General features: G+C 30.7%; 2 protein-coding genes across 3 annotated transcripts; one reads left to right on the forward strand and one right to left on the reverse strand.

The window, feature by feature from the left end:
• The first annotated feature begins 3,558 nt into the window (after positions 1 to 3,558).
• LOC102593357 (18.1 kDa class I heat shock protein-like) lies at positions 3,559 to 4,359 on the forward strand. The gene has a single exon (XM_006349422.2). It carries the CDS (start codon positions 3,607 to 3,609, stop codon positions 4,192 to 4,194), a length of 588 nt encoding a protein of 195 aa, XP_006349484.1. The 5' UTR covers positions 3,559 to 3,606; the 3' UTR covers positions 4,195 to 4,359.
• Positions 4,360 to 8,969: 4,610 nt separating this feature from the next.
• Positions 8,970 to 11,151, reverse strand: LOC102593680 (uncharacterized). Of its 2 annotated transcripts, none has more exons than XM_006349423.2 (4): positions 10,779 to 11,151; positions 10,408 to 10,680; positions 10,003 to 10,324; positions 8,970 to 9,547 (listed from the first exon to the last, which is right to left on the reverse strand). In XM_006349423.2, exons 1-4 carry the CDS (start codon positions 11,010 to 11,012, stop codon positions 9,291 to 9,293), a joined length of 1,086 nt encoding a protein of 361 aa, XP_006349485.1. In that variant the 5' UTR covers positions 11,013 to 11,151; the 3' UTR covers positions 8,970 to 9,290. The 2 variants fall into 2 exon arrangements, with proteins under 2 accessions (XP_006349485.1, XP_006349486.1); XM_006349424.2 differs by having other exon boundaries at positions 8,972 to 9,544.
• Positions 11,152 to 11,758: the final 607 nt, after the last annotated feature.

An 11,758-nucleotide genomic window follows, 5' to 3' on the forward strand; every position in this document is an offset into this window, starting at 1 on the left:
CACTTGACATTTTTTGTAGTATTTATAGTGAGGTTTGACTAAATCTGAATTCACATAAAAGAGTATTTACTATTGCACCATAACCCTTATTGATAAAAATATTAATGATTTGAAATATCCCTATACTTGTTCTATTTCGCTTAATTTGCGAGATTCAAAATAATCACTTAGAACAGATATAGGAATCGGAATGAAAACCTCATAAAGTACAAGAATCGGAATGAGAAATCATAATAAATATCGGGACCTTCCGGACCATTCCGTCTTTGTACATATTCATATATATATATATATATATCATCAAGAAGTACGTGATCAGATATAGTTTCTAGTGCAAAAATAGAAGGGGAAATTGTGCAGAATAGCAAACATTTAAACGAAATTAAATGTTATAGCTAGTGCTTTGGAAAATTGTGATTCATAGCCACCGTTTCCTTAAATCTTGTTATTTGTTTAATTTGTGTGATTCACCTAAAAGTATAAATTAGAATTTTGTATAATTCTGTTCCTGATTACATAAATCTATAATATCTATATGTTTACCCTAGATATTTATATACGATTTATAAAAAATTCACAATAAATTATCTTATTTGTATATATTGACAAGCAAAATATACAAATCGAGTTCTGAAAAATTTCTAAATGTATAAATACAGAATTTGTATATACTTACCCTATTTGTATATTCACGAGCGAAATATACAAACGGGCAAACGAAATATACAAACCTCATAAAACATACAAATCATGGCCGTCATAGCAAACGGAACTATAACTATAAAATACAATTATCAAAACTATATCTATAAAGCCTTATTATATCTATTATGTTTCTTATTTCTAAAATTTACTCAAAATAGAATGATGTTAATTAGTGTCTGTTTAAGTGTGGGACAAGTTAAGAAAGTAAAGATATTCCCTAAATCTAAAGTTCTGCCAAATAGTATTCTAGAAGGTTTTATCACATTAAGGCAATTTAATAATTTGTATACATACAATATATATTATTTTTATCCTATTGTATTAGTATAAAATATTCTAACAAATTAAATACTCGTTGAACCAGGCATCTCCGGCCCCTAGGTTTGTATTAGATTAATTAAATGTACACTCGGTTCCAAATACTTCTTATTTTTACTCGTTCAATTTAAATTTTAAATATTTCTTAAAATTGATATCTAGTCTTAGATCTTGAAAAATATATTTTTAATGTAGTGAACGAGTAAAAGTAAATGGAGATCGTAATAATTAACTTAAATAAGAGTATACTTCTTATCTTTTAATATTATTTTAAGATTCTCAGCCATTGTGAGCGCTTTGCTGGCAGAAATTAGATATTACTAAGATTCTTATAATCTAAGCTTGAACTTACATGATATTATTTAAAAAAGACTTCTTCTACATTTTGATATAACTTGTAGAAAACCAAACACAAACATTTTCTCAACAGGAGCTCTTGGCATCTTATTTTTATATGTAATAAAAATACATTTTGTACTAATTAGGTTTCCTCACTATAATAGTTTTCTTCAAAAGAGTCAAGCTAAAATCAAGAGGTTTAAAGCTATAATCCTTTTAAGGCACACAACTTTGAAAATGGTGCATTGATAAATTTTAGATTTTTAGTCAATGCAAAGCTATGTGCTTTACTTTTTCTTTAAAATGGGTTGAAATTTAATATATCGTGATCTACTGATCTTAAAAAATAAAAACATTATTTTTAGAAATTAGAAAACCATTTTTACCATATATATACCCATCTTCTTCAATATTTATATCCGGTGATGTTACTAATTGAGGAGTCAATGATGTTTTAATTCTTTGACCATACTGTTTTTAATTATTTTTAAATTCTTTTAACTGCTATCATATCATGACGTTTAATATAATTTTCAAATATATAATTTTCATTGACGAAAAGTAAAATATCTATCATATATTGATGCAAACATATAATATTTTGATCATCGTACTTCGAATCTAACCTCAAAAATGAACTAGATAATATTTAGGCCATACGAGTTGATTATGTTCTTTTGGTAGATAGTGAGCTGGGAAGAATAAATGAATAATATAGTTCTCGATTGTTCCATTGCTTTTTCATTATTGATAATTTATCTTTTTGTTGTACCTCTAATTTTTCGTTTTTAAGCTTTAGTTTCTTCTTATTGTACTCAATATTTCCATTTTTGCATTAGTGATGTCAGACCATATTCTTGGCTCTTTGGTAAGTGTAAATAACCATGGCTTATGAATTTGTAGAATTGATAAGATACTTTAAACCTTTTAAATAGATGCAAGGTAGAGTTACGTATAATATATAGTAAATAGAACTAGTTGTCTGAAAACATAAAATTCAACCTCCTTCATTAGGTTAAAATTATAATTGTGTAAAATTTATTTATATTTTCAGTTCCAATTAGTTAAATTCGAGTTAGAATAGTAGTGAGTTTGAAAATAATTTGGAATTTTTATAGGACATAGAATAATTTTATATCTAAGTAGCTTATCTTTATTTCCCTGATTTGGTTGATCTCATTTTCTAATATTCCTTAGACAGATAGAAGTGATTAGCATGTTACACCGTACAACAACTTAGGTAGGTAGCATCTGGATTGTGATCGAATAGTTAAAATCTCATATTATTAATTAAAGATCTTGAGTTCGAGCTGTGAGAATGAAAAAGAAATAAGTTAAGAGCAGTTGATCTTCAGAAATGAGTCGTACAATATGTAAATTTGAATTAGTTGAACTCCAACACAAAAATCGAACGCCAAATAACAAAAAACTTAGTAGGTAGCCTTTTTTTACATGTATTCTCCATTTGCAACATGAGAATATATAAAGGTAGTTCATTCATATAAAATATGACTCAATGAGAATGCTCCAAGTGTCCGAATGTCACAAAAAGATCAGCTAGCTTGAAGTCACAATCTTAAGAATTTGTTCTCTTTCATTTGTACCCTTAATAGTGCAAAATTATTTTATATTATCAGTTAGTTTAACTTATTTATTATATTTATAAAATTAGTAATTGATGTTTATCATGTTAACATTTATAGTTAACAGTCACACAAAAAAAAATATCACTTTTATGTGAATTACACATTTTAACTATTAAATGTTTTTTTTTTATCTGAACTAAAAAAACACATTTCGAAGTTGACTAGGTCAACTATGAATTGCTCTATTTTCCTATCTAAGCAATCACCATCTACTCAACTATGTATGTTTTAATACATTAGATGGTGATATATATAGTTTAAATGTGAAAGGAGAATAACTGATAGTTAAAACGTGAGACTTGCGAAAAAATTAATCTAACGATACTTTTCACCATTAAGTATCTCAAAAAAAATTGTGTAATATATTATTGTATAAAATCACATGATTAAGTAAATACTTTTTACACTATTAATATTATTGCAAATTAATCGAAATGTTCAATGAATTATAACATCTCAAATACACGTCAATAGAAGATTCCCAACTTTGAAACTCTCCCTATAAATACACAACTCCTTCTATCACACATTTTATTTTCTTCCTATACGATTTACTTAATTTACTTCCTTTTTTTTTCTTCAAAATTTAACAACAAAAATGCCTTTAATAGCTCTATTTAACGGTCGCAATAATCATGCGCGCCGTGTACAAGATCCTCCACCACCACCATCAACAATAATTACGCATCAATTCCAAACAGATGAAGAGAATCATCGACAAGATCCTCATGTTTCACCTGTAACAAAAATTACGCATCAATCTCAAACAAATCAAGGTCGTCAGAACGGTCCCTCACGTGAATTTTACCTTCAAACCCCTAGATCACTCATAGCACCATCACTATCATTTCCACGTGAACCTCAATCTATAGCACAAATTGAGTACAAAGCAACTCAAGAGGCACATATTTTTAAGGCTAATTTGCATGGATACAAAAAAGAAGAAGTGAAGGTACAAGTGGAAAATAACAAAGTCCTAAAGATTAGTGGGGAGAAAAGAATAGTACAAAAAGAATATGATAATTGGCACCATTTTCAGAGAAGAAATGGGAATTATTTTACTGCTTTTAATTTGCCTGAGGATGCTAAGGTTGATAAAGTGAAATCATCAATGGAAAATGGAGTGCTTGTTGTCACTGTTCCTAAGAAGGGAGCCAAGAAATCTAGAACATTTTTTTTCAAATAATATATTTATAGTATATTTTTATCTTTCGTGTTAGAAAAAATAATGAGTTCAGTTGAATCGTTGATCAAGAGATACATCAACATTAAGTTATTGAGTAATGGATTAAGCATGCTTATGTAATAGCTAGTAGTAGCTACTCATAATAAAGGGTTTTTTTTTTCATAATTGTTCTTCTATATTATTAATACTTTTTATTTTAATTATTTTCACTTATATATATATATATATATAGTTAGTATGATGATGCTATATATGAAATGAGAGTTTAAATAAAGTTGAGATTCATATGGCTGATCCAATTTATTTAAGACCGAGGCTTAATTATTTATAATTGGTTCAAATTAATTCTCTCCGTACTAAATTGTTTAGAATTTTAAAATTATCTCAATTCTTAACTAAACTCCAAATTCATAGAGGATGCAAGACGCTAACTTGGAAAATATTACTATCATAATTATCCTATAATTAAAAAAAAAGATTGATAATTAAATAAAAATATCTGAACGTAAAATTAAAATAATTAAGGGAAATCTTACCGTAATTTGAAGAAAAGCATAAGATGAATGAAACTATGTGCAATACAGGTAATTAGAGGTAGTGGAAGAATGAAATATTTAAGAAAAAAAAAAACATTTTATCTTTGTATTTGTAGACCAGTTAATTTTGCTTAGATTCATTCTAAAACTACGCATTTAGATTTTATTTACAATACATAACAATGATTTCAAAAGATTACCAAATGTAGCTATATTTTGGATCTTGTAGAAAATATACAATACACACGCGTGTTGATCTATCTTCATACATTTTCAGCTGATACAATATGCGTTAATACAGTTGATATATGTTATCTAAATACAACTCTTTTACTGATAGAGTTGATATCCGCTGTCTGAATACAATTGATACAACTCTTCCGTCTAATGCAATGACTATACTTACATTTCGTAAGTATACAAACTATAGCTACATGTGAAATTACGCTTTAAATTATATTAATTTATGAAATTTTCTCATTATATATTATTTTTGACACTGCCATAATGGGAATTCATCTATATTTGTACCTCAACTCAGCAAGAAACAAAATCATGGGCCTATAATCATTTAACAATGGGCCTGCTAAGCTTCTACTCTTAGAATATCAAACCAACCCCACAAGTTAAAAATGGACCTTAATTAATTTTAGAATGAGAAAGAGTCATTTGCACAAATGCTCCTATTTGGGATGATTTTCAATTTTTGTACTTTAAAATGGTTGCTTTTAAATTCTTGAGCAAACCGCATATATTATTCCACTAGTTTAGGATCTAATTATATGTCCTTTCGTATGTTTTTTAAATTATTATTTGTGTCAGATTTCGATCTCCAGATACAATTTTATTTTATTTTGTTAACTATAAGTAATTTAGCGATAAAATTTATAGCTAATTTCTGTTATTTTTTAGTGATTGGTGATTGCATCACACAATCAATTTTTGCTTGTTTGCTCTCTTCCTTCACTATTGACAATGCTCTTAACCACATGACAAAGGTGGGGAAGAATTAGTATACACCTACTACAAAATTTATGATTGACCATTTTATGTGTAGCTGATAATGTACATCGTTACATTTTTTTAGCTAATAAATCTCGAAGAAAAGTTTGTGAAGTCTTTTTAAAATGTGAGATTTAAATCTTAAAAATAAAATATGTTATTTATTTATTATAATAGATGAAAATGACATGATGATGTGAAAATTGCTCAGGTTATATTACTTAAAGGTTGAACCCATCGGTAGCCCTTTAAAGTTGGCATCAACTTTCATTTAGACACCTTAACTAAGTTTTGCTCATTTTAGACATCTCATGTCATGGTCCATTGTGTCATTTTGACACTTTTTTAATTATCAGTCAAATATATAAAGTGTTTGTAATACACTCGTCAATAACGTGTCAAAAATGACGAATTAAATTAAGACACAGGGCATATATATAAAAAATAATTCCTAAATAATGATTTTTAGTACAAAAAAGAAGTGACCAATGAGTGAATGACATGTGGAATTTTTGCCCAAAAAACTTTAAAAATAAAATAACCCAACCACACCCAGATCATCTTCTCCACCCCACCCACCCCAACCTCTTCCTCACCCACATCATCTTCTTCTTTACTATTGCAAGGGTCTTCACATTGTCTTCTTTTAATTTTTATTATATCATTATATTATAACTCCAATGGGTTCAAATTTATTTTTTTGTTAATAGCATTATCAAATTTATTTCTCCATAAAAGGAGTTTAAGTTTTGGGAGATGATGGCTGAAAAATGAGGAAGAAGATGAAAAAAACCGATTAAATAAGTCTTTCACACGCTGGTAATGAGTGTATTACACTCTCTATGACATGTCAGCAAAAAGTGTCAAAATGACATAGCGGAATATGACATGAGGTGTCTAAAATGAACAAAGCTTAGTTAAGGTGTCGAAGTGAAAATTGGTGCCAACTTAAGGAGGTCACCGATATATATATATGTATGACCAATTCATCATGAACTTCAATAGAGATCTTAAAGGGTCTGAAAAAGAGGCAGAAAGAAAAGTAAAACAAATACACAAATCATGAAAACTACATCACAGATAAGTGAGTGTATAAGTGCATGGACGTGGTCAATTTTTTGCTGAACATATCAATCGACAGAGACGGAGTCAAAATTATGAGTCCACGGATACTAAATTTTGAAAAAAACTAAATTATATTATTTATATTTAAAAAAAAAACTATTTAATTTTATCAAATTTCAATGCTAGCTCCGTCCCTGTCAACTCTTACTGCTTGACAAAATAAAACCAAGTAATTAGTATATATAATGGACCAATGCCAAGTATATATAGGGGTCCATTATATTATTTCGAAACCTTGCAATTGAAGAAATATGTGTAAAGTTTATGATGGACCATACTAGGCCCTATATATATTATTCTGGGATAGTAATAAATACACTAGTGAATAGAGTACTCAAAAGAGATGTAGCTATAACAATCAACTCCCCTAATTGTGGCGAGGAATCTTCACATAGTATATCATTTTGTATCAGCAATATTATCGATCAATTGTCATAATTCACTCGATAAGAATATTCAAACAATGTTGGATGACCTTACTAAAAATGTTTTCGTTGATTAAGATGTTGAGTAAAAATAGAGCTTGAATTTAAAAGATGTAAATTACTCATATTTAGGGATGACAAAATAGATGAGTTGATATTTTAAAAAGTCATTGAACTATGTAAAATCATCTAGCAAAGTCATTAAAGTTTATTTTATATCAATAAAATTACTCAACTTACTAGTTTTATCTCCAAAAATCACTCAACTACATTTTTCATTAAACTATATTTGACATGACTAAATAAATTGTTTTTTATGCCACCTAATCATCGCAATGAATAAAATTATAAAGTCAATATTTTTAGGTCCTGATATTAGTTACATTTTTCACGTTTGATTCGGATTTGGGAATCGAATTCCATTTTAGCATATGAATTTTATAGGATTTGAGAATCGAATTCCATTCTAGAATTTATACAATTAGTAAATTTGAATCCTAATTCAAAAAACACTTCAATGCTTTAAAAGATACTTAAAAGCCTCAGTTATGCCTCACTGGAACCAGTTACATGACAACCAAGTTAAACTTTGTTTTTTTTTTTTTTTAAAAGGATAAATTTGACACACAAGTCACATAAACATATTTTAGAACATAAAATTAATTAGTATATAGAAGATTATAAGCTAACTTAGGTGAAGGCAAAGAGAAGTGAAGCAGGAAAATAGTTCATTGAAGTTGCAATTCTGCTAAGACCAAAGAACCTAGAAACGCTCTGATTATTTTGCAAAAAGAAAATCAGGCGAAGAAGGAGAAAAAAAGCATAATTACCTGGCATAAAAATAAACAGATTATATCATTTTTATTATTTTATTTATGAGGTTGTGATTACCTGGCATAAAAATAAATATAATTTTGTTGGATTCATGATTGGGATAAAAAGTAATTTAAATGTCATATCAAATTTATTTTAATGATAAATGTAGTTGAATGATTTTTTAAGATAAAAACCTTAAGTTGAATGACTTTATTGATACAAAACAAAGTTCATGACTTTACTAGATAATTTTCTATAGTTCAATGATCTTTTAAGATATTAACTCCAAAATATATAGTTTATAGGAAAAATGACAGAAATCCCATCTTTTAGTTTACTTATTACCATTATCCCCTATAAGTTTTACAAATTTCCAAAATCCCTCATTTTCGCGCATCAGATTAATGTATCAGTGTTTATATTATTGTATCTCGCGCATCAGATTAATGTATCAACACTTATATTATTATATCTCGCGCATCAGATTAATGTATCATTAAAGGATCGGTGTGGAATTTTTCAAAAGATTTTGCGATACATTTGATGAATTTGCCTATTGTGTTGGTCAAGGGGCACTAATTCAACTTGCAAACAAAAAGCCAAAATGAATGAAAGGTGTATTATTATATAAGTAGAATTTGATGGTTCAGCGCCAAACAAATCACAACATGAACTATTCCATTTCCACCACCATACCATGCAACAACTCATACACGTCAAAGTATTTTCCGCAGGTAACGCCGCTCGATCTGTATAATCAATTATAAATTAAATAATACGATAACTAATATATATATTATTTTCTCTAATACAACGGAGAGAATAAGATTTATCAGAGGCACTTAAGATGGAATATGACAGAACAAAAAAACTATAGATTTTGTACAAAAATAAGTACATAATTAATGTATAATTATTGATCAATTCCCCTGCCTGTCATACCAGATCATAGAGGAGTTGAATATCATCATTTTTCTGCAAAACACCCAGAGACACTGGCAACAAAAGTATAGAAAGTAAGTTGTAATTCCAAGCAAAAACTTATATTCTTTTGATTCCCTACACACTATCCAAACAAAAAACATGGATTTCTTTTGATTCTAAACAATCTTTCATCTTCTTATATGATTTAACTATCTAACACCACTATCCAGAACTAGTAAACAAAATCTCCCCTGCTTCTAAAACTTCGTCAGTAAGTCCAATCCTGCGGAAGAAGTAGCTCTTGTGACATCGTTGGTGGTCGTGAGTATGTACTGCCCGATCTCAAATTACGTCTGGGTTGAGCCACTGCCGTATTATTTGGATATTGCAAACCATTGGAACGAATCAACCCGGTTCTGCCTTGATAACATGTGGCTTGAACCTGATTATTCTGTTGCCTAGCTTCTAAGTTCAAGTTCAGGGCCTGGACCACTCTGTCTGGTAGTAAAACTGTTGAACATCCTGCTAATTTCCAAACACATCTTGTTAGGACCCAAATAATAATCTACTGTCATTAACCATGAGTAATATCAGAATCTAAACACAAGAAAGGTGAAATGAAATCTGAGTCAAACAGATTAGCTGGTAGTAGTAAAATTTGAATCTTTCTTTGCTGTTCACACCAACCCAAAAAAGACATAGACCAATTGGAAAGCATCTATATGACTAGACGCTGACACTAAAGAACAGTCCAAAACTAGAGTCATCTTCCACTATCAACGCCAAGAGACTATCAATAAAAATAATTAAGACTAAATCTTCTCCATTAAGTAAATAATTCAAATCTATATCCATAGAGTCAACCTAAGTGGTAATACCACTTCACTAATCAATGAAGTAATTTAGTTGATAATATCAATTGATGACAGGGTCTATCGAAAACCGTCTCTTTACCTCTAAGGTCGGGGTAAAATGTATACCTGGTTTCTTTCGAGTTTCAGCTTGTGTCCCAATTCTTCTGGGCAAGAAAACACCAGTTCCAGCGCACTCTCTTTTTGGATTTTGATTTCCCAGGAAAACAGCGCGCATGCCTGAGCCAGGCTGCTGCTGAAACTGAGATTGTTGCAACGAAGACCAACTAGAAATTGAAGAATTCATAGGTCTAGCAGCTCCATTTTGGCCTCTGCTATGAGAGAATTGCTGGTGGTTCTGGTTCAGCGGATACTGCTCAAATCCACCTTTACCAGAACCCAAGACTCCATGGCCTTGCTTCATTAACTGTTGCTGTTTCAATCGCTGAAACTACATTCCATATATAAACAAACATATAAGCTAAAAAGGCAAAAAAAAAAAAAAGGTGGGATTGTAGCAGTATCAAAACTTACTTGAGCTATTTGCAACTGCTGGTAAGAGAGCGACGGCTGATTTGAATATTTTGGGGGCAATCCAGTTTTTGTCTGATAAAGTCCGGCAGCTTCCTCCATCATCCTAATCCTCGCGACTTCTCCGGCAGCCGCATAAAATTGATCAAAAGCTCTATCCCTTTGGTTCACCGGCGGCGGGGAAGAGGCCTGTGAAGGACAGTTTGGGCTTCCATGGCTTGATCCCTGCTTGCACCCGTATAACGTCGACTGAGGCGAACATGATAAACTCCAACCCTAGAAAGTAGAAAAACCAAAACCCCCAAATATTCATCAACCAAAAACACACCTTAAAAACCATGAAGAAAAAAAAACGACCCAGAATCAAAAGGTACCTTGGTGTTTCCATAGCCGAACCCAGAGTCCTGAAGTGCAGAGTTAGCCATTTTCCGAGTTAACCCATTAATATACTCTTCTTCATCACTCTCTGTATCTACTGACCCGATCACAGACTCCACCGGCGAACTCAGATCCGAGTGAGTTCCAAACGGGTTAAACCCGGATCCAAAATCATCCGTCAGAAACTTTGAAGGAAGCCAAAACTCACAATCATCCACCTTCTTCGCCATCTCAACAACTAAAGAGTCGTTACTAGATGTGCTTAATGAAGAGCTTTAACTGATCCAAACGTTGCTGCTTCTTTACGATACAAGTAATAATTACAGCCACAACAACCCCTTTTGTGCTTTTCTGTTCTATGAAAAAAGTGGCAGGGGGGGGGGGGGGTTGAGTGTTCTATGAAAAAAGTGGCAGTTGCAGTAGCAAATTGAGTATTGAGAAAAACAGGGGAATGTGAAAAAAAATCTAAGGGATTTTAAAGAGAATGGGATATGGTGGGGCTTGCAAGAAAGGAGTTTGAATAGCTATTTTTATATCCAGTTGGTATGTTAGTAGGGACAATGAATTAAGGGTTATAGAAAAGTTTCAAAATTAGGGATTGGTGACTCAAGTGTTAAGTATTGAGTAGGGGTGACAATTTTTAAATTAAGAATTAAGGGATTGAATTTTTCATCCCTAAGTTTTTTTATTTTACACTTTAGTCCATCAATAATAAGAAATTGAGGGGAAAAAAGGGTTCCAACAGCTCACTTTTTCCCTTTTCCTCTCTTGCGTATTCTTCCATTGTTGGGGACCATTGTTGCTTCTCTTCTTCTTCATTCTTCTTCTCCATCATCATTCTTCTTCTTCTTCATTCTTCTTCTCCATCATCACTCTTCTTCTTCTTCTTGTTCATCACCATCATCTTCTGGTTGTTCATCATTTTTTTCTTCTTCAATTGATATTTATATTGTACTGTTGCTTTCAAACCAAGTTT

Source organism: Solanum tuberosum, unplaced genomic scaffold (assembly GCF_000226075.1).
Source record: "Solanum tuberosum cultivar DM 1-3 516 R44 unplaced genomic scaffold, SolTub_3.0 scf00106, whole genome shotgun sequence".
Classification (NCBI taxonomy): domain Eukaryota; kingdom Viridiplantae; phylum Streptophyta; class Magnoliopsida; order Solanales; family Solanaceae; genus Solanum; species Solanum tuberosum.